This window comes from Geospiza fortis, unplaced genomic scaffold (assembly GCF_000277835.1).
Source record: "Geospiza fortis unplaced genomic scaffold, GeoFor_1.0 scaffold271, whole genome shotgun sequence".
Classification (NCBI taxonomy): domain Eukaryota; kingdom Metazoa; phylum Chordata; class Aves; order Passeriformes; family Thraupidae; genus Geospiza; species Geospiza fortis.
The window spans coordinates 1,614,975-1,637,947 of NW_005054405.1; the positions used below are offsets into that span (position 1 = coordinate 1,614,975).

Consider the following 22,973-nt stretch of genomic DNA (forward strand, 5'->3'; position numbering starts at 1 on the left):
CGTCGTGTTGGCATCCTACCACACAAAGTTATTATAACCGCTACCCGTGTGTAGGGGCTGATAAACTTTGTATTTGGTGATATAAGTAGCACATTTACAATTGTTCAAGCTAATTTAAATAAAAGGGGAACACACTAATTTCAGCAAACAATACAGATTCACAAAGAAAATAAAGCTTTAGAATAAAATACTAGAGATTCAACAATTAGAATATTTAACATTAAGTAATTTAGGTATCTTAAGTAAAAAAAAAAAAAGTGTGGCGTTACTTTTTATTGCCATTTAATTTTATTTTTCATAATCACCTGAAACAGGAGTGCTAACATCCTTTAGTGTATGATACAGAACCTGAAATAATTTCAGCTCATTAGTGCACAAAACCCCTTGAACACCAGTGTGGTCTATTTTAATTTGTGTATACTTAAAATTATATGCCTATATACACACATATATATTTATATCCTCATCTGTTTTATCCTGTTGCAAGTTATAGTTGATTTTATTCTGGAATTTCAGTAAGGTTAAACTTCAGAAGAATCTGTAGATTGGCTTTAGTAGATTATGAAAACTCTGGCAGATGCATGGACAGGTGTCACAGCAATATAATTTGGTGTCTTCTCTTTGTGGATCGCTGAGTGAGTGACTGCCTCTTGGCAAAGCCTTTTGCAGGTGTATTCTTTTGACTGGATAGCCAGGAACAATAGTAAAATCATCAAAGAGGGATAAGAAAGAGTAAACATGAAAACAAAGGTTTATGAAGGTGACATTTCTGAAGAGAATATCTATTTAAAGTAGAGTGTGTGTAGATGCTCACACTGTGCATGCACAGACCCCTACATACACATACACACATTAAAGAAATGTTTTCTTTCCTTGTGTTGTACCTGGATGCTTTAAAATTTTAAATTAAGAATAATAGAGGTGGTATGAGGATAGATGACATGAAGAATCAGGTGCTCAAAATATTGTACTAATTCCATCAGTGTCTTAAATTAACTGATTGGTCCTGTGTGTTGAAGTTGTAACATAGTGTGGCTTAGGACCTCAGTCCTGAAATAATATCAGTGTAGGAATTGGGAGGAATAATTTCAGCTTTATCCAGTAAATAATCACATACAGAGAATTGTTTCTATCAAATTGATGGAAATATTCCCTATAAATCTCCAAGGCTGCAGCTTTGTTGCCCTGGTGGACTGAAGAAGATGCCATGTAGAAAACACAAAACACTTGGGAAGAGAGCAAATAGTTCAAATCTGACACAGTAGCAGCCAATATATTTGAATACTCACACAATTTCTAGGAGTAAAATCAAATAAGAAGCATTTTCAGGTCAAGATGTTGCTCTACTTGTACTGGTAAATGAAACAGGATCAGAGAGCAAACCTGCATACTTGATTATTGATGATCCAGATTGCTCATACATATCCTGGCATGACTCTGGACTGTATAGTCTGTCATTTCTGGGCAAAGTTTGTGTGGGATTTTAGTGACAGCAGACACAGAGGGTGACTTCATGCTTTAAAAATGTCTCTGTGGGATGCAATACACTTCTCAAATTATTGCAGACACACTGAAACTGAAAAAGCGGGAAAAAATTAATAATTCTTTCTTTGGGACTTCACAGGCATCACAAGGGCTCCAGAGGAAACAAGATCCTGTTTTATTTCTTAAATTATGTGCAATAGGCATTTAACTGGTACTCACTGAGAATCATGCTTTTAAAACAACTCCAGCTTGACTCCAAAACTTATGAGAAAGAGCCCTGAAATCCGAATGCCTAGTCCATACTTGTTTCAGCTTAATTTAAATAAGCTGTGAGTTGAAGAATGGCATCTATTCAGGAAATTCTACTTTACTCTAAAAATATCCAGTTCAGCATTTCTCAGGGTAGGAGCAGATGCAGGAAAGTTTCCAGAAGAGTTGGTGCCTGTCTCTTGAGCAATTTAGGTAATTCCAGCTCAAGTGGAAATTAAGGTCCTGAATCTCCTCTCATGTCAGAACTGATCTGTGCATCTTTGGCTTTAGACACAGAGATAATTGAGGTGGTGTGTGTGTGTATGTAGAAAAGAAGACTATCTAGCCATGAAGATTTTAATAAGAAACAAATTAAAGAAAAAAATTGAGAAAGGGAACTGAACCCTTCAGTGGGGGTTGTTTTGGAGTTTGGTTCATTTGTGTGTTTTATTGGCTGGTTTTTATCACAGGAGCAGGAAAAGTTTGATTTGCAGGTTTATAAAACTGTCAAAGGATGAATGTATTAAACATTTTTATATGAATCTCTGTTCTATATAATGCTATATATTCCTTAATAACTCTACTGTATGCACTTTTCTGCTGTCACCATAAAAAAAATTGTCAGTGATTATTTTATAAGGATTTTCTGCTGGTTTTTCTTTTCAGCACTATGATTCCAGCAGTGAAGTGATTGTGAAGCTAATACTCTTTTCCTTCTTTCTTTAAATGAATATCACATCCTGAGCTAAACCTTTAGTCTGTTACCTTTTGATCTAATAATTAAGAGAAAGCTGAACAAGAGAAAAAAGACATTCTGCCAACACTTATGTGAGAATATTTAGCAGTGTAGATTTCATGTAAAGATGAGACATCTTCTTGGAATTAGTTGGTCCAAAGCAGAAAAAAAAAAAAAGTGGCAAAAATTAATACCTATTTTTAACTGAATTGTTTCTTCAAGGTTTTTGTAACTGGTGCCTCTTGTCATCAGGTCACCTTCTTACTGACCAGGCCTTGTAAGTTAGTAATCCATCCCTGCCAGTTTTGTACTTGGGTCTGCTTTGCTCATTATTTGGGTTTTTTGGGGGTTGCTTTTGTGTGAAAATTTTAGCAGGTTAGATTTCATTTAAAAATGGAAAATTTTTTTGGAATTAGTTGGTCCAAAGCAAAAAAAAAAAAAAAAGTGGCAAAAATTAATACCTATTTTTAACTGAATTGTTTCTTCAAGGTTTTTGTAACTGGTGCCTCTTGTCATCAGGTCACCTTCTTACTGACCAGGCCTTGTAAGTTAGTAATCCATCCCTGCCAGTTTTGTACTTGGGTCTGCTTTGCTCATTATTTGGGTTTTTTGGGGGTTGCTTTTGTGTTTGTTTTTGATTTCTTTGTTGTTTTCCATTTGTCTTTGCATTTTTTGGTTTGTTTTGTTTCTGGCTTTGGTTTTGCTTGGGTTTTTTTTTTTGTTTGTTTTTTTGGGTTTTTTCTTTGCTTGGTAGTTTGGAGAGGGTTTTGTTGGGTTTTTTGATTTGTTTTTTTCATTCCCTTTTCCTCTCCCCTAATATGCTGTCATATTTAGAAAGCCTGTGCCTTGGAAAGGGCATATTGACATATTAAAAGGAGCTAGTTGACATGAGGGGGCTTCCTCATTGCCCAGAGCTTTTAAGTTATTTGATCTTCTGTTCAGCATCTTTGGTCTGTTCTTGGAACATCTGTTCCCAAAATGCTGGCACAGTATGGCTTAGGAGGATTAAATATCTAATCACAATTGGTCTGCTCACCATGGTGTTACTCACAGGCCATCTCCAATTAAATTAAGTCTCCAATTAAGATGCTTCTCTCTTTTCTGCAATTTTCAAAAAAACCAACTTGAATAATTAAAGGAAAGTTGGCAAAAAGTAGCAGTGCTGATTTTGATAGCTCTCTTTTTTACACTATCTTAAGATAATTTGTTAGCAACAGAACTCTAGCATTGATGAATGCTGGGTTTGCTCTGTATATGAAAACCCTGAGTACCATTAATGCGGTGGATTTTTATATAAAATTCAAAATATCTCTTAATTTCTGCCATGTTAGTATGGAACTTTAGGGTTTTTTCCTGGAATTCTTTACCTAAATTATGTTTACCTTGATAAAAATCTTGGGTGATTTTTATGCACAGACTAGACAGCCAGATATAGGAAGCAATTGAAAGCCCCTCTTCATGACTTCCCCAAAAAAACTAATAAACAAACAAGGAAACCCACAAAAATTCAATCTTCAAACTAACAAATAAAACCCCCAAACCATCAAAAACAAATCACCTTCCTCTGAAAACTCTTTGACTTGAAATCACTTTTCAAATTGTTGCAAGCTAATATACTTCACTGAACAATTTTAGATTTAAAATATGCTGAAAACAGGATTACCTGCATAGTCAGAAATCGCCAAACCTGTAAATGCATTCTTACAACCTGTTACATCTAGGGACTTTCACAGCAGTCTCAGTAACCACTTTTTTTTCCCAACATCAGACTGTTTTCTCCACATTTGTATTGGGGAAATTTAACATTTTTTTACACAGGAGAAGCTTGCCCAGAGAAGCTGTGCATGGTCCCATCCAAGCTTCCAAGAAGCTGCCAAGTCCCATCCCTGGAAGTGTTCAAGGCCAGGTTGGACAGGACTTGGAGCAACCTGGTCTAGTGGGAAGTGTCCCTGCCCTTGGCAGGGGACATGGGTGAACTTTAATGTTCCTCCCAATCCAAGACGTTTTCTGATTGTTTTAGTGAGAGTATCATTTATCACTTTTGCCTCTCACAGAATTAGTAGGACGTTTTGTCCTTCCGTGCATCATGTAGGCTGGAAGTCTTGAAGAGCTTATCTGCCTTTAGCAGCGTACCAGATATGCTCTGGGAACAATTTTGGCAAACACAGTTGTGATATTTACTTTAACATAATATCAGTAGTATTAGTCATTGGAAATATTATTGCATGCTGACACCACAATAAACTTTTAGTTAAGTGCCTCCATTACACCGAAGCAAATTGAAACATAGAGAAGCTTCCCATAGGTGTTTTCTGCCCACAGTGTTTGATTGTTCTGCCAAAAATGGCTTAACTAATACATTTCAGAAATGTTTGCTTTGCTTTCCAGGAACTGCAGTGCCTCCCTGTGAGCAGAAATGCAGTCTCTTTGCTACCTCTCTTGTTACCAGCCTGGAAGCTGGAAAAAGAAAGCTTGTGACTGGTTGCTCTGGGGTCTAACAGACTGTGACTGCTCTGTGCCAGTGCCTCTGGCCAGGAAGGTTTCCTGGAATGTCTGAAAGTGACAGTTCTTCCCTCGTCTTGGGGGTTTTAAGATGTTACCCTCAATATGCCAATTCCAGTCTCACTCCTCTTGCTGAGGCTGTCGTAGTGTTCATATAAGCATTTTTGAGTTCAAACCGTGGTTTTTGTAGTCATGGAACAACCTGTGCCCCATCCAATCCGTGCTGGGGACAGTCATGCATTTCAGGAGGATATTTGCTCACTGTATGACAATTGCAACCCATGGTTGTAGCAATGCTAATAGTTTTATGTATTAAGCATTCTAAGGTGATTATCTTGGAGAATGACAGTCAGACATGGGCTTTTGTTATGCTGTTAAGGTTAATTGACTATCTTTTGCTGATTTGACCTATTTTGAGCAGTGCAGGCCTGGTCTTTCAAGCATTGTCTTACAGGTGATTTTACTGATCATGTTGAAGATGCACATGTGAATTGTTAAAGAACAATTTTGTTTGTTTAAAAAGCATCACGATATGCCACTTAAAACCAAAACAAACTCTTAACAAAAACACCAAACCTGACCTCCCTTGCGTCTCCCAGTAATAATAATGAAAAGTAATCTGTAGTTTTTCTGTGTCATGGTGACTAAATATACATTTACCATCTTACCTTTAAGGAGTTGTAGTAGCCAGAGCATAATTCTTTAACAAACATTTTTCTCCTTTGTGTTTCCAGAGGCAACAATTTTGAGCTATGATGGAAGTATGTTTATGAAAATCCAGCTTCCTGTTGTGATGCACACAGAGGCCGAAGATGTTTCTTTAAGGTTCAGGTCCCAGAGAGCTTATGGCATTTTAATGGCCACGACTTCCAGGGAATCTGCAGATACCCTTCGGTTAGAGCTGGATGCAGGACGAGTTAAGCTAACGGTCAACCTAGGTAACAACCTCTTCCTCCAAGAAATTAACATTTTCTTTACATTTTTTTTCTTTTTGCTTGCAAACATTTATGAAACAGCCTGTTTTAACATTAAAAGTAAACTGAGATGATATATAAGCACACATCAATGCGGCATTTGCATATGTACACAAATACACGACCATTATTACAATTTATTTTTGTTTTCTTTTGCGTTTTTGTAGTCTTTATTTAGTCTTAACATTACCCATCACAATATTTTTGTACTGTTGTGTATTCTAAAAAAAGAGGACAAGTTAATCAGTGGTAATTTTTTTGTTAAATTGTTTTTTTTTTTGATTGTGGAAGATTGGTCTCCCTCCACAATTTCTTCAGAATAATAATTTCACAATTTCAATGTGCAAGAAGAAACAACATATATATAGGTCAGCTCAGTTTTACCTCCGCCAATTAATCTATGACATGCAAATATATCAAAGACTTTCTGGTTTTAACACTGAAAATGTTGCAGTTAGATATTCCCACTGATTGATTTCTTGGTCTCCTTTTTTTAGGTGTCAAATCTATATTAAATCCATCTCCTCTTTTTTAAACAATTCTGTAGTGGTGTTTTTGTAGTATCGAACAATAACACAACCCTTCAATGCCCAAAGACTGCGGCCCTCAGCAAACAGCCTTGTGAACACAGGAGGCACAAGCCCTTTTACAGAAAGAAAAAAAAAGAAAAATTGATTTCCTTGTTTAAAATATGATGGACAAAATGTCAGGTTATGATTCTCTGTAGTTTAAAAAAAAACAGTAAGTAAAGAAATAAAAGTGCTTCTATCATGCTTAAGTGGCAGAGTGGCATAAGAAGCTTCTGCCACGCTTAAGTGGCATGAATCCAAGTCAGGATCTGAAAGAGAGCAGGAGGAAAATGCCCATCCCATGCAGCTATTCCCATTCATGGGTATGCTTTTTTTAAAGAGAATTAAATAGGTTTTTTTGCTTTAGTCACAGATTTAGAAAGCACCAGTGGGGAGTGAGGGGTAAGAAAATAACCACCTGATCCTCCACTTCATCCAAGGGTCACTCACAGAAATGCTGCCCTGGTGTTTAGGGGTGAGGAGGAGCAAAGGGTGTTGTGATGACCCTTCCCTGCCTGTCCCCTCCTGCAGGGAGGCCAGGGTGGGAGGCTCTGAGTGCTTTCTGTAAAGGGGGTGTGCAGGTGCTGCTCCTCGGCTGTTTGCAACCACTTTTCTGATGCGGTTGACGACACATGACAAACTCAGCTATATGGAAACAAAATCTAGGTTTGATGGTATACATGTTCCTCAAAGGTGTAAACCCAGAGTAGCCGTACAAACCAAGTAGTGTGGTGTAGGGTTTGGGGTTTGTTTTTTTTTTTTTGTTTTGTTTGTGTTGTTTTTTTTTTTTAATATTTAATGAATGTAGGTAGCCCAGGAGAGGATCATGCAAAAATTAGGTTAATCACTTTATGTACAAAACACCAGACACCACCCTCTGCCTGCTTCTATAGTTCATGAAAGTCAATAAAAAGTAAATAAATCCATGCCCTAATAATATTGTTTCTTCCTCCAACACCCCCTTTCTTTTCCTTTATCTTTTTTTTTTTTTTTTTGGTAAGGCAAAAAAATAATCTTAGAAAAGGATTCTCTTCCTTCTCTAATAAGTGTTTATAAATACGTGATTTTTTTTCTCTGTATTAATATAACTTTAAAGTAGTCACTGTTCATCTCTAAAATCCCTACATTAAGGACATGTAAACCCACAACCCCTTATTTCTTGGCCTGGGTGATGAGCTCTGTGTGTCAATCCTTAGCTTCTGAAGATGAGCCTTTGAGGTTATACTATCCACAAGTTGTCCAAGGTGTCTGATTGTGGCCTGGCCTGCTCTATGACCCATTGTGACGGAGCACTTTCTAATTGCGCTGAGAGAAATTACCTGTTCTTTCACAGATGGGGAGAAAGTTGCAGCCTGCCTCAGTTAAGCATCTTTGACTTTTAATCCTGACTTTCCACTTAGATTTGTCACCATGTAGCTTTGTTTGAAATTGGCCATTTTTACCCTATTTGTCGTTTCTATTGGTAAAGACTTCTCGCAGTATATCTGGGTTATAACACCATGTAAAGACTGATGATATGGAGTGGCCATATTTGCATGTGTCTGTCCCCGGAAGGGTGGACTGTGATTTTATTGGATGTCTGCAGCTATTACCTTGAAGGATAAATTTTCATTTTTCATCTATTCTTCCCCATCTAGACTGTATCAGGATTAACTGTAATTCCAGTAAGTGCCTATTCAAACTTTTTAAAATGTTATTCCACCATTGTAAAATGTGCAAACTAGAATGACAAAGATTGTGGACAGCTTGCAAGCATTTGATAATTTATTAATGAAATGTGATGATTAATTATCATTGTGTAAAAAGTCATCATATACTTTAGCACTTGTTTTTTGTCCTTCCCATAGGACATAACATTAACTAGAATATTAAAAAGGAAGCATTCTACAGGTTCTAAACAAGCTTAGAGGAAATTGTGCCTGTAGCACTGTGTTATTCTAGATGGGCTATTTTCTTTTTACAGTAGCCATAGAATTTTTTAACCAGCATTTCTGATAAGCTGTTACATTTTCCCCCCATGCCTTCCTTCTAATTTTCCTGACATTTGGCCTTCAACTTGTTGTTAGATTGTTGGAACATAACAGTTTTTACTACAAAACTTTCTATTTTACAATCCCCCTAGACAATTACCTGTATTTACCAGCTGGTTATAGCATAATTTGGTTTTGCTAAATCTTTGATTTATGGAAATGTGTTACATTGCAATAAGGGCATTATTAAGTCTGAGAATGACTGTATTTCTATGATGATTTTTTACACTTTAATTATGTTAAAAATCCTTGAATTGAACAATTTTTCTCTGTGATATGCATGTTTATGAAACAGAGGGAAACATTTGCCAGATGAATGGACTAAATTTTAACTTCTCTGATATTATTTGGATTAAGAGGCTATATTCTGAAAGGAGAAAAAGGACTGTGATTTTATTTTGAGTCTATGGAATTCCTGAATGGTGTCAACAAAATTATTGATAGTAAGTATGGTAGATTTGAGTTTTGGGTTGTTTTTCTTTTTCCCTTCATAACAGGTTTTGCAGGACAGAGGACTGGCTTTATGAAAATAGAAAAAAAAAAAGCTAAACAACAAACTGCACAGGTTTAATTTGTATAGTTGGTAAGAGTTAAAATATATTAACATAACATTCCTTAATAATTTTATAACCCATAAAGAAAAACAAGGATCTGAACTTATTCTTAACGTGTCATTTGCTAATACATTTTTTAATTAATAGATTTTACAAGACAAAAATACAGCATTTGTATTAAAAAGCAGAAAAATTTCCTGAGGCAAGTGTTTAATTTAACCTGTTCTTAAATTCAGAGGGACTTCAATACAATAAAGGAAATGCTTGTAATCACCAAGGCATAAAGAATATTGTCCTCAGATTAAAAAGAAAATAATAAGAAAGTAAAAAATTCTCACTTGCTAAAATATATAAAATCATGAAAAAATCTCAGAAGCATTTTCTTCTGCCACAGGACACTATTGTTTTCTACTAATGAAATCTCAATTAGAAAAAAACAAGTATAAAATAAGCAGCTTTTTGGGCAGAACTGTAATGAGAGTGTCTGCCTTTGGTAAATACCTTTTTTTCCCTAGGAAAAACAATGTTGTTTTTGTTTCTTAACTTAATAAAATCAGAAAATCCATCTGAAAATAGAGTTACTAACATAAGGAAACCCCCAGAAATAAAGCCACAATATAACAGGTGTTTTCATTTTTTTATCTCCTTTGGATTAAATGATGTGTCAAAGATAAATTTAAATGGTTTCTAGGTTTCATTTTTAAGCAAGGTTTGGATCAAAAGAGAATCTGCAGACACAAATAAGCCTCCAATTAGAGGATGGCAAAGAGGAGCAATGTATCTACTGGATTGGATTAACACTTATAAGTTCTTGGTCTCATTCAGAAGCAACATAACCTCTTTACATAATATCCTTGGTATAAAATACTCATAAGTTATTTTTCTTTACAGTTTGTTTATAGTGGTTTTGTTGCTAGAAATGAACTTGGGTGATTAGTTCCATCTCCCTGTGGTGCTTGTGTGTACTCAGCAGGGTTTTGTGAGCTTTCAGTATGGTAAGTACTACAATGCTTTCTTGTCTGCACTGGAGTTTTTCAGCAATCAGATGTTTCATGAGCAATTTCTATATCCTAATTTTTAGATTATGGAGAATTATTGCTCCAAGCAGTCCTTAAAAATGCTTATTAGAAAATATAATGAGGTTTAGTGGGACACAATTTGTTTCAAAGCAACAGCACCCAGAACTGGAGTATTGAGTTGCTAAACACTGTGATAGTTGAGTGCCTCTCTTCTTTCTGCTGAGAGCTGGATATGTATCAATCCTGATTTTAGATTAATAGTAAATCTGGTTTTCATGTTTTAAAAAACCTTTTTGTTCAATTTCCTATTTCTGTTACTTAGAAATTAGTCCTGATAATACAAACTCAGTGTTGGGACTGAGAGTTATGTGTTATAACTAGCCTGGTAACAAAGTTAATGTCAGAATGAAAGTATCTGGTTTGAATTTGGAGAGACAACTAAAAAGAAAATCCAAAAATTTAAGCTGAACATCAACAAGCTTGAGAGAAGAAAAAGGAAAATGTGAATGTAAGCACCTTCTCCTGCTGTGAGCTATAAACCCAGGGAATAAAATACTGCACCTCTTCCTCCTCTCATTTTTTCCTGAAGCTTGTCTTCTGCTCACTGCAGATCAAATGAATAAGTGTTGGCTGACAGAGCTAAGATGATGGCAGCAACTTTTTCTACACATGGTCATCCCTTCGCCTTTAGCTGATGTCCTGTCTTGCAGAACAGATGGCATTTTGGGGTCCTTCTTGTTTGGAGGACAGAATGTTTTAAAAAAATTTAAAATGTTCATCAGGTATCAGATCACTACTGAACTTGTGTTTCATTAAAAATACATAGCATGCTAAATATTTTGTGCTAGGTTAGAAGATTGGTATGCCCATAAAACCATACATCACTGGAAATTCTGCCTCATATCAGTCAGGAAATACCATTGCTGAAATGCTGGGTTTGTACATCCTTAAACAACTTCTTTGTGTTCTTCAGAGCTACAAGTTTGTGAAATTAAATTGTCTATTAGGCAGTGAATTAAATGGTCCTTTTAAATTACAGGTACATGTAGGTCAGTGCTGGGACAGACACCAGGAGAAAGGGAAAAACTTATTTGATGAACAGAAATAGCTGTTGTGATTTCCATATTAGTGCTCATAGGGGCGAGGACCTCATTTAAAAATACGACTGCAGTGAACTCTATTGTTTTAAATAATATGAATGTAACAGTATTTTTTGGCATTAATAATTCTGTAAAAAATAAGTTAATAGCTGTTAGAAGTCTTCTACATTACACACAGAATTGATAAACCGATCCTTAAAAATTGCCTAAGAATAAATTATATTAAAAATATATAAAATCCCCAAAATATTTCTCCCTTTCAATGAAGGAAGGAATTGTTACCCTTTAATTGCAAATTATCAAGCATAAATTATAAATAGCTGTGAACCCTATTGAACTGAATGGAATTTTTCCCTAGTATTTCTTAGAGACAGGAGTTCATCCCAATAAAATTTCCATTGCAGTTCAGTAGCAGTTTCTGAATGACTCGTGAACAAAAGTGAGGTGTGCTTTTCATGTTTTCATAGTTTTTCAAAATTCTCATATTTTTCACTGTTGTAACCTTAGAGGCTACGATTTTGACTTAAATTCCTTCTTTTTTTTTTTTCAGTTTTAATGATTCCAAAACATTAGTCTCTGAAAAAGTCCAGGTAGCCATAAAGGCTGCTATTTTTAATATTCAATATGCTTTTGTCACAGGTGTCTGCAATCTTACACATTATTTCATCTTTTGGGCTGTGAGTGCTTTATTATTATTTTATTGCTATCATTTCTGGAAATAAATTTTCTATATTTTTATATGAGTTAGCCAAGTAGGACTGTAAGTTTTTTAATTAACTGATATATTATACCACTGATAACGTTAATTGGTGACTAGCTGGCTCTCATTTCCCAGTCTGATACTTTTGTTCAATGTGAAAAAATACAGGACACATTTTTGAATGGTGCTGTGAAAGATTGCTCAGCTTGTGGCACACAGTGCAGGGGAGATTTAGGTCAGCTTTCTAATGCACGGGTTTGCTTCTGTAGGCAATAACTCACAGAGAAATGGCACTGAATTCGGTTATGCTCAAATGCAGGACTGTCAGAAGAAATGATTATGAATTGCAGGATGTCAGGGAGCAGAGAGTCCCATGGTAGTAAACGTGTACACAATTCCCCAGGGAATTTGTGAACCAGGTTTGCAAGCTTGTTATCTACCTCTATAAATTAGGAAGAGTTTCCTGGGCTTGCAAAGTTTTCTGTTTGCTTAGCAAAGTCCCCTTCAGTGGTTGTATTTACATGCACCCCTTGTTCTTGTGTCTATCTAGTTATTCATCCATTCTCCATATAATTTATTGTTCCTCTCATTTCATTTTCTCATGCCATTTCAATTCTCCACTCTTCTCTGTAGCCCTTAATCTTTTTTCCTTGTCTTGTATGCTTATCCTTTTAAAATTTCCTATTCTGCAGATGTGCACATTACAGATGATTAAGTTATTTTATTTGGAAACATCTGTTACTGAAGCATTTCTTTCTTGTCAAAGCATCCTACAAATCCAGGGTACGACAAGGAGCTTTGTCAGATTATTGGTAAATAAGAAGAGAATTGTATCCATTAAAGAACCGGCAATGGTGTTCAATTACATTGTATTCTCAATGTGCACATGAATTTTAAGCAGCAGAAAATCTTACATGAAGACTATACATCCTTTTGAACTGCTGCCTGTAAAACTGCATTTTATTACAAAATCTTGCAATAAAAAAAATCTTGTTTATCGTACATCTTCAGCTATGCTCTTATGGATGTTCCTAAATCTTCCGTGATAAGCAAATCATTAATACATTTCCATATATTATTTTCCTACTATGGTAAAAAAAAGAATTATTGGAATTTATTACTTGCTCTCTTTTTTCCTGTTCTTGGCAGTAGAAAAATCATTAAAACGATTTTGTAGCTCCACCCAAAATGTAAGATTTTTTACTTGGCCTGTTTTCTTGCAGAGTGCTTATGAATTGCATGAGTTTTGATCTTTTCCTCATTAAGTGTGGCTGACAGCCTGGCAAAAATATGTAAAATAGTTTTACCATAGAGGACATGCAGCAAATCAGCAGGGTACTTTCTCTGTAAATTCAGTCAGGAACTTCCCTCTGTTTGCAGCACAAAGTTTGAAATAATTATAAATAATTCTTTAAAAACTTTGCCTACACTTTGCAGATTTAGAATAGAAAGTCATTGGATTTCTACTCATTCAGCAATAACAGTTTAAAGGCCCCTTCTCACATAATCTCCTGAACAGGATCTGCTGCAATGCAACAAATCTGAAAACATACCTGGTCCTATTCAGTCAAATTCTGATTACAGTCTCCTAGTTGCTAATAGACAGCATGGCAAAAATGGGAAAACTGCTGCTTTACTCAGAGACTCTCACTGCAGTCCTCAGTCCAGAAGCTGCACTGAGACCATCCTGTCTTGTTCCAGGCACTGTGTTTGCAACAAAGGTTGAAAGCATCTCAGCTTGAGAAGAAAGCTCAGGTTTGGAAGCAAAAGAGCCTGCCTGTATAAATACAATCAGAAGGGCTGAAGTCATTAAGGGACAGCACATAATTTATTCTGAACAGCCACAGCAGCCAGTTATGAGAGGTATCTCTAATTTCTTTCTCTGTTAAATATAGAGTAGAAAGAAGTGGTGCTGTACAGGTTATCCCCTGTGAGCCCAACACATTAATTGGCTCACTGGGGCAGTGACTGCAAAGCCATTCACCTCTTCCTGCAGTTTGCTTGCCCACCCACTCTGGAGAAAAGTAGTGGCTGTTCCTTGAATGGTAGGAGAGTAAAGTGAACCAGCGGGGCCATTTCTGGTCATTTTTCAAAAGTTTGCATACCATTCTTTAGTTTTTGTGTTGCAGAATTTCATCTCTCTCTGAAAAAAACCTTTGTCATTTGCTTTAAAAATTGTGTTCTTCTGTCTTCCTGTCTGCTGGTCCTGCTCTTACATGGTCCGTTGCTTTGCTGCCAGCACAAAAGGTTCAAATGTCTATGTGAGGAATTTAACTAAAGTGATCCATTAACAAAATTGTTAATTTTGACTTGCTGCAGTTTTCTGACACCTGTTGTAGAATAAAACAGGAAGAGGGGGAGGCAGGATGTTGCAGGGACAGTAGAAAAGCAACCTCTAGTCGAAAGAGTGCATTGCTTTTTTCAGCAACACAGATTTCTGCTATCCCAAAATGAATTCATCCGGCCTACATCTAAGCACCAACATCCCGGAAAAGTGCATGTTATGTACAGAAAGGCAGAAACATCACTTCTTGAATGTGGAATGCTTAATCTATGATAATTAAAGTGATATTTCAGACAACTGAAGGGAAATGCTGGTAAAGGATTCTGGCTAAACATGTGCACCTTCAGTTATGTACATCACAATTATTCTCTTCTGAATTAGGTTTATAAAACAAGCTGGATGTTGAACCAAGGAAATTTTAGGGGATCTCATCACGAGGAAAAGCCATTGAGCCTCACAAAGAGGATGTGTATTAGGAGGTGCCAGCTAAGGGGATCCTGTGCTTTTGGGCCATTCACATAAGATAATAAAGGCCTGAAATAAATTTTATTTTGTGGCTTTTTGGGAAATTTGACATGGATGTCATTTGGCTTGAGGGAGCGCTCTGAGAAGTAAACAATGAATTCAAGAATGAGTTCTCTCACTTAGTGGGTGACTGAGAAAATCAGTCTTGTGATATACTGATTTCTCATCTCAAGCCTATGTTTTAGTTAGCACAGGAATTTTGCAGGGAAATGCTCAAGTTATCTAAAAAGCTTCCATTTTTACCCCTTCCTTTCCAGTTGTAGTTGTTAAGAAATTTCAAACTAATAAAGAGAATAAGAAAACTTGAATCAACTAGCTTACTATGAAGAAATCTAAAAGAGTCTTGCACATATAATTTTTCAAAGCCAGTGGTAAGGACCCTGCCTGAGTCTGCTTAGCTGCTGCATGGGAAACAATCACATTAACAGCAAAAAAAGCTCAAACCTTCATTAAAGTGAAAATAAAGGCTTTATATATGCTGGCTGACCATTTAAGGGTCTATGATATTTGATTTCTCCCTGACCAAGCCTTCAGGGTTGGCTGCTGGGGACTGAGGGCTTTGCCCTATCAGTGCTTTCAGCCTACATGAAGGACAGCAATAAAATTTATGTGCCTGCATTCTACTTGTTCCTTATAAAATTTCATCTATGTTTGTTCTTCCTTAGCTAACAGAGGAGCAAATTGCCATTAGTCTCCTGACAGGCTGTCAGTAAAATATTATTTCAAGTTCTCTTACTAGAAAACCGATGTTTTTTTGTGTGTATGCTTCTTTCCTGTCTTTTCACCTCTTCATCCATGTTACTTTTGTCTTTTTAAGTCACACATTCTACTCATGGTACTTATCCATGTTACTTTTGTCTTAAGTCACACATTCTACTCATGGTACTTTAAAGATAAACCTGGTTTAACAGGGTCCTCACTAATCACACATACAATAACAATATAACTGCGGCTTTCTCAAGGCACAGTGGTGTGATCTGCAATGGCAACAGTAAAAGCTTAAACAGAAAGCTATTTATGTAAATTTGAAAATTAGTTGCCCTATTTGCTGGTGAAAAATAATTATTTTAACATTCAGGTAAAGACTTTTTTTAGCACTCCCACTTGAATTTTTTTCAGAAACTCCTTTAAGATTGCTGAGAATAGACTTTCCATTTGTGATATTGCAGTGTATACTTTAATTTTTGCCATGCCAGATGTAGATAGCTGTCAGTTTGGGGGATATATGGGGCTATCTGAGTCAGGGCCACGGTGTGGTCCTGTATCAATGGACTCTGAGCTCTGGAATGCTGCAAATTTTCACAAGCAAAGCCCAAGGGAACAGCCTGAATTGGGATGAGTTGTTCCCTCTGATCTCTGAAAGGGGAGCAGCGAGCAGGAGATCCTCTAAGACACTAAACATGACAAGAGGACTCTTGGAGGGTAGGAAAGCAGAGACTGCTGCAAGCATGTAGCCTCTCATGTTACCAACAGGGACAAAGCAGCCTCCAGGATGTGCTGGGTCTGTAAGAATAGGCTGTCTTGAATTAACAAATCCTGATTTATATGCGAGGGAGCGATGTGTGTCTAGCTCATACCGGTCCTGGCAAATCTTTCATAAAAGGAATTCTCAGAAGAAGTAGACTAGGCCTTTTAAATATTTTAATGGGAAGAAGCACTTGAAAGTAAGTTTTTCATGTATAGCAGGTTCTAAATTTCTCTTATTTTACTTTTATGTTTTCTTCCTTTAGCTTTTGAGAAGCAAGATGACTTAATCACATTTCAGGACTGGTGATTTAAATTATCCTCACAATTTTTTTTCCATGACAGAAAGTGGGTGTTACAGACAAATCTTGCAGGGATAATAAGGACTCCTGTTCTAATCAGTAATAGCAAAGGAATTGCATAATATTTTCTTCTGGGGAAGAATATATAAAAGCTAATGCAATGTCATTCATATCAGTGAACTGGGCTGCCATGGCAGTCATTGCACAGTGAAGCTCTGCTCCCACCTGTTCTCACAGGAATCTCTGCTATCATATTCATGAGTGATTGAAGATGAACACTGAGATGATATTATTTGCAAATGCAAGGGGATTATTTAAGAAAATCAAATGAAATATCATGCTTGAGTATTTTCTGAGGGGCTCCAAAATGCTGAATGACTGGTTAAGTGGTAGGTGGAATTAAACAGCAATACACACAAGGTAATTCATGCTAGAAAAAAAGTCACCTTAATGATGCCAGCTCAGAAATGGAGTGTGGTGGCACTGAGCTGAGGAAATTGTGCAGCCATTGTAAATAGTTCTCATAAAACAGTTCAGTGCTCAAAGTGGCCAGAAATCCCAGTGGATGGGAGTAGCTGGGGGGAGAGGAGGTAAAACCAGAAGAGAAAGCAGCATTGTGCTGTTATGCAGTCATGGTTTATCCCCTTCCTGAGCACTCCATGTGTGTTCAGTTCCAATTCCTCATGATTAACTTAAATGGGGAAAACACAGGTCACTGCAGCAGGGAGGATTACAAGTATGGATTAGCTTTCCTACATGGGGCAGCTAGGCATGCTAGGGAAAAAAAAAATGCCTGAGAGAATATGAATGTTTTTTTATAAATATATGATTGTACAGCCATAAGAAGCAGCAGGAGGTTAATAAATTGATTTTTTTAAATGAAATGGAAATACATCAAGAACTTTCTGAGATAAGGCTGTTTCTGCAGCTCCAGAAGTCCCAAACATGGCCATTACTGGAAGCTGTGACTGTATTAGAGCAGTAATTGCTTTTCAGTGCTGCTCTTGAAAGCACAGTGCTGAACTAGCTGGTCTTATGTGCCATTTCCCAGCTGAATTTCCAACTTCTTTCCCTAATTATTTCATCACTAGTTTATACCGTGTATTGAGAGCAACAGGAAATTGCTAGAGAAAGTAATCACAGACTCAGAAACACTAGGCTGAAAAAAAATATAAATCTATCATCAACTATGTTGTATACAGTCATTCTAAACTTTGTAATCAGATTCCATGAAAATTAGAGTGTTAAGACACAGATGGCAGCAGATGACACAAGCCAATATTTCAACAATTTCTCAAAAAACCTTCTTGATTAACTGACAAATCAAGTTGAATTAGGGTAAGCCATTAATTAAGATGGCTCTTTTATATTCACTAGACATTGTGAATTTTTTTTTAAATTTAATAATAAGAGCTTTCTTGCCAGAAATTTTGGTCTGTGGCTTCTTAGAAAAGAAATTAATTGTTGGCATTCCATATTAAGAAAAAATAACAGTAACTCAGCATTGGCAAGTTGATGATATTTCTAAATTTAAATACAGATTAAAAATACTATCAGTCTTCATGTAAAAACACCTTTATTTCCTTTTTCTGCTTTTGTTTCTTAGGACTCTGTTTCTAAGATATAATGCTCTTGAGAGGAATACTTATTAATATGTTTGCAGAAAACATTTAGAAGTGCTTATAAATTAAAATTCTATGGAGAAACACTCCAGTCTTTCTATTGTGATACTACAGTCTAAAGACTTATTTGCAGGGAATGGAAAATTAGTTAGTTATTTTATTAAAAAAAAAATCTGTGTAAAAAGATACTAAGATCATTAGTAGTTTAGTTCAGAAAGCATTTAAATCTATTAAGTGAATAGGTATTTTTCCAAAAACAAAGCCATAGCAATTCAGTGGTGCTGTGTTATCTCCAGAACTTTTCAAGGAAAACCAGCCAAACTGCCATCTCTCTGCAGGTGGATACTGCTTTTCTGATCAGCACAACACATGCTCACAGCTGTCATTCTGTCCTAATATACACTTGTCAGGAACTCATCATAGAATAAGTGTTTGGGATTTTTTTTTAATAGGATGGACATGCATTTGGTGGGAAATAGGGAAAGCGGAAAGAGAGTCAAAGAGAGTGAAAATGGAATGGGGTGTCTGGTTCTCTCTAGCACAGCCAGTGAGCATTGCAGCAGGTCTGGCATATGTTGAGGGGAATTGCCAAGTTTCTGTCTGTCCCTCTCATATTAATAGATACTACTTCTAAATGATCAAAAAAAGTGCAACTAATTTCAGTGAGAGTCAGATCTGATCCTATTTCTCAGCTTTGTCTGATAAGGAGAGACAAGTTGCTTAGGAAATGTTTGGCTCCCTCTTCTTCAATCAAAGAAAAAAAAAAAGAATAGAGTGCCAAACTAAAATTTTGCATAAATCAAAATTGATGCATTTCTATATTTGTTCTGCTGGAAGTCTGGAATACATCCCTGGCAAGGAATTATCTTACTCTTTCAGCACTAAGATCAGGGAAATCTGATTAGAGACAGTACAGAACAGCACATGGGCATGGAGCTTTTGTCCTTTTCATATGTAGCACAGAAATTGAGTTGTCCACCAATTTGCATAAATACAAGTTCACAGAATCTGGTTTCTGAGTCATCTGTGGCATTTTGATGGCCCCTCCTTTACTGTATCGGCAAAAACCTTTGTGTAAGTATGTATTAGTTTTACTAATCGCTCCCTGGCTGTTTCAGAAAGGTGCCTCATTTATCCTTGCTTCACTCCTCTGCAGCAAGGCATCATTTCATAAGTTCAGTCTTGATGAAGGAGCCTAGCAAGACCTCAGCTACAACATTATTCTTCATTAATGTTATAAGAACAGTAATTCATTTCTCAATGTGCTTTTTTTGAAGAGTTGATAACGTTAAAAACATCTACCCAGTGCATGTCACTGATGAGCAGTTACTTATATTAAAAGCACTTACTCTGTATCTAGCACATTTTGCATTTATGTCTATTAAAATGCTTGAAACATCTATCATAACATTTTAAGCACTCAGTAGCTTATTACTGGAACCACATAACTGCTTCCTTATTATCTCTTCTTGACAATAACTTTAATGGATCATATTCAGGTAGCTGTTGAAATTTCCATCCAAGCACATTATTTTTTTGGATGACATGTCAAGAGGTTAACTTATGCTCCCTTCCAGCTGATTTCTAGGCCTCAATCCATCAGACAAGTCACTTCAAAGGAGATGTTGCTCTGTTGAGCTGAGACATCAAGATAAAGTTGGCTTTCTGAGATGCAGTCCCCTTTGGGAAGTCTGCAAGGAATTCTTCAGCAGTTACTTATCTAGGCAGTCTTGAAGCAACAAGACACAAGATGAAGACCAAGACATGGAATGAGAAAAATCAGTTAAAGGAAAAAGGGAGCTGTGGTTCATGTAGCTTATACTAATTCTTTGGTATTATTTCTCATTCATTTTATATTCTGTGAGATTTTCCTCCAGGGAGTGAAGTGCATGTATGTAGAAATAAAATATCATTAGTTAACAGTTCCTCTCTGACTCTGCAAATTAAGGCATTTCTCACTAGTAGTAAAATCTGTCTGGAAAAGAAAGCTCAAATAGGTAAGTCAACAATTCCATCTTTCACTTACAACTTTTGTTGTGGTTGCTGGTATACTTTGAACTGTCTCTGCAGTTTTTGCTGTGTAACATTTCAGCAGCTTGAAAACAAGTCTGCTGTCTCCTGGGAGGAAAGGACCACACCGTTTGCTCTGGAGAGAAGAAGCTTTCTCACATCTCCAGCTAGCAGGAGACAGCTGCCACCACCACTGACATGATACAAGACACTTAGGAACCCAGCTGAGGAGCTAATTGGCTGTGAATAAGAGCAGCACTACCTCTGAAAGTCAGCAACACGGATTCTTGATTCCCTAAAATTGCCATAAATCAAGATACAGAGCACACCTTAAGAAAGTGCAAGTAGGCACTTCTGTCAAGAGGCTTACATGTTTTGTTACATAAAAAATTGTCACTTGCTGATGCTGAGCACAACCCTAAAGAGATGATAAATGGCACAAGAGCACTGGAGAGATTCTGTCAATGTTAGAAACAATTCCATGTACTAAAGCTATGCTTTTCTACTCAGGCATGCAAGAGTATACCCATCAAAGTCAGCGGAGGCTGATCATAGAGCAGGGATCAACTTTTGTATTCATCCATTTGTGATTTCTGAAAACAACCTGAAATGTCTATTTTAGTCCTCCTTCCTTGACTCATGTCTGCCTAGAAGTATCCAAGAATAAGCAGTGTCAAGAAATTGTGCTTTTTGATCCATGATGATTATAAAAATATTTTAAAACAGTTAAATAATCAGTAATAATAAACCTTTAAATATTATTATTCTTAATTAGGCAATATGTTATAATTCAGCATTTAAATTATAAAAAAAAATAAAGGATATGAGTGTGAGATTTAGTTGTAACTATTTTATAACAACTGTTTTTGGGATGAAGACACCTGTAAATTAAGAGGAGCCTATTCTTAAAATAAAGTCACAGTCCAAATTCGCTACCTTTCTATGCCAGCTAGTTTCCAATCTGCTTATTCTTAAGAACATTTTGCAAGATATAAGGGTAAAAAGAAATACTTAAATGGGGTTTTTTTCTGTTTTGTTAATTTAACTAAACATAAAGATAATTTTTTTCTATAAAAAGGTAAATTATGGATAAGCATACGTAAGTTGTGCTTACTTATATTTTAAAATGTAACAAGTTTTGACAGCCATGGTTTTGATATAAATGGGCACAGTCAATATCAATGTCAGAAAGGCTAATATGGCAAAGCTGTTTCTTCTTTTTTTTTTCCTGTTGTCACTTATAATCTAGCCAATGTACAACAAATATTCTAATTCTCTCAGTGAAAAAAAAATGAAATAATCAAATGTGTGCCTACTTTTCCTACAATGATTGATGTAAGTTAGGTAATTTTTACTTCACTGGGTGTAAGTGGAAAGAAGTAGCACAGGTTCTTCAGGCTCCTAAGGGTACACTTGGAGACCTGCTGCATCTGTTGCCTGGACTACCTTTGTCTCTCAGTCTTTTTTGGCTTTTTGTTTATCAGCTGAATGGTATGGATTTATGTCCATGTTATGAAAGTTATTCAGATGGCCATCGTACTGTGAAATCCTTCTTCCAAGTCAGAACTCCTCCAGATCTCTTGGGCTCAGAGGAGGCAGCAAAATTCCTCTGGAAGCTCAGGGCACCTTATTTGAGCAGTAACTTGTAGAGATGCTGTCTAAGGAAATGGAAGTTATCAGGTGTAGCACAGTCCATTATTTTGAAAAAAACTTAGAGGAATGTTCTTGCTGCTCCTAGAAATCCATTGCAAGAAATTATCTTTTGTCTCTGTTTTTTAAGGTTCGGGTCTTTTGGTTTGGTAGTCAAGACCAGAATAATGAGTCTGCTGAAGTAAAAATCAACCCTTCTTAGGAAAGGAGAAACTTCACTTTGTCTTAGCACTGCTGTTTTCCCCTGAACAATGTATATTTACTTTTTTAAAAATTTAATTGCAATATTACCTAAAATTTGGATTAATGTTAGTTTTAGTACTATTTTACGCAGGAGTTCCAATGTTCTCACATAATTTCTCATGATTTTCGATCCTATTCTTTTTATAGAGGGGAGAAAAAAATAATGATAACTCCAGAAGTAACGAATAAGTCCAGAGGAATTAGTCATTCTTTTCTCCAGCAGTTTTACAAAGTTTTTGCTAAATAAAACCTAAAAAGAATTTTCCATTGAAACAAGCTTTCATAATTAGAAAGCTCAGAGTAATGCAAAAATCCTGCAAGGGAGAATTTCAGACTTTTTAAGGGTTTAAAATTTCCCATTTTCTGTTTCATGCAACATGCAAGCTTATGGTGGATGATATTTAAAAAAATGAATAAATCCAGTTATTAAATGGGATAGAAGGCTTGTGAAATTGCTGCTTTCCTAATGTACAGCAGTAGCTTAGGTAGAATGGAGTCAAAGGTATTGACTTGAAAGTGTTTGTGTTAAGTTCGACTTAAAACAAAATGCTCAAACATATTCAGCTTAAAATCTGTGGAATTTTTTGTTATAGCAACCATGTCAGTTTAATGTGAAAAGAAATTCAGATTTACTAAAGCCACACAAGTAGTTTGTGGAAGTGGATCTGCTGAATTCCAACTCACACTGATAAGTCTCGAGTGCACTTTAAAAATTTTAGTCTGATCCAAGGCAGGATATGACCTTACAGTTTGATTGTAAAGTTGCACAATCTTTGCAAGTCCACATTTCTTTACCTGAAGTAAATACAGAGTAAATAATCTTGCACTCCAGTTTTCTTTAAATTAGATAGGACTGCCAGGTATTGAAAGTTCACGCTCACCTCACCTACAGCAAAGTCAATTGTCAGGTTCACCATGGTTTCTGAAAATGTCTCAGAGCATTTAGCAGTGAGCT

The 22,973-nt window shown here is 36.2% G+C and overlaps 1 protein-coding gene across 2 annotated transcripts in view; it reads left to right on the forward strand.

Moving 5' to 3' along the window:
* The window catches only part of NRXN1 (neurexin 1), a 671,624-nt gene that overhangs the window by 277,347 nt on the left and 371,304 nt on the right, over nucleotides 1-22,973 (forward strand). For both annotated transcript variants that reach the window (XM_005426207.1, XM_031061247.1), the window contains 2 exons: nucleotides 5,707-5,910; nucleotides 8,153-8,179. In XM_005426207.1, the coding sequence (XP_005426264.1) occupies nucleotides 5,707-5,910; nucleotides 8,153-8,179 (231 nt within the window). The remainder of the gene's footprint in view (nucleotides 1-5,706; nucleotides 5,911-8,152; nucleotides 8,180-22,973) is intronic.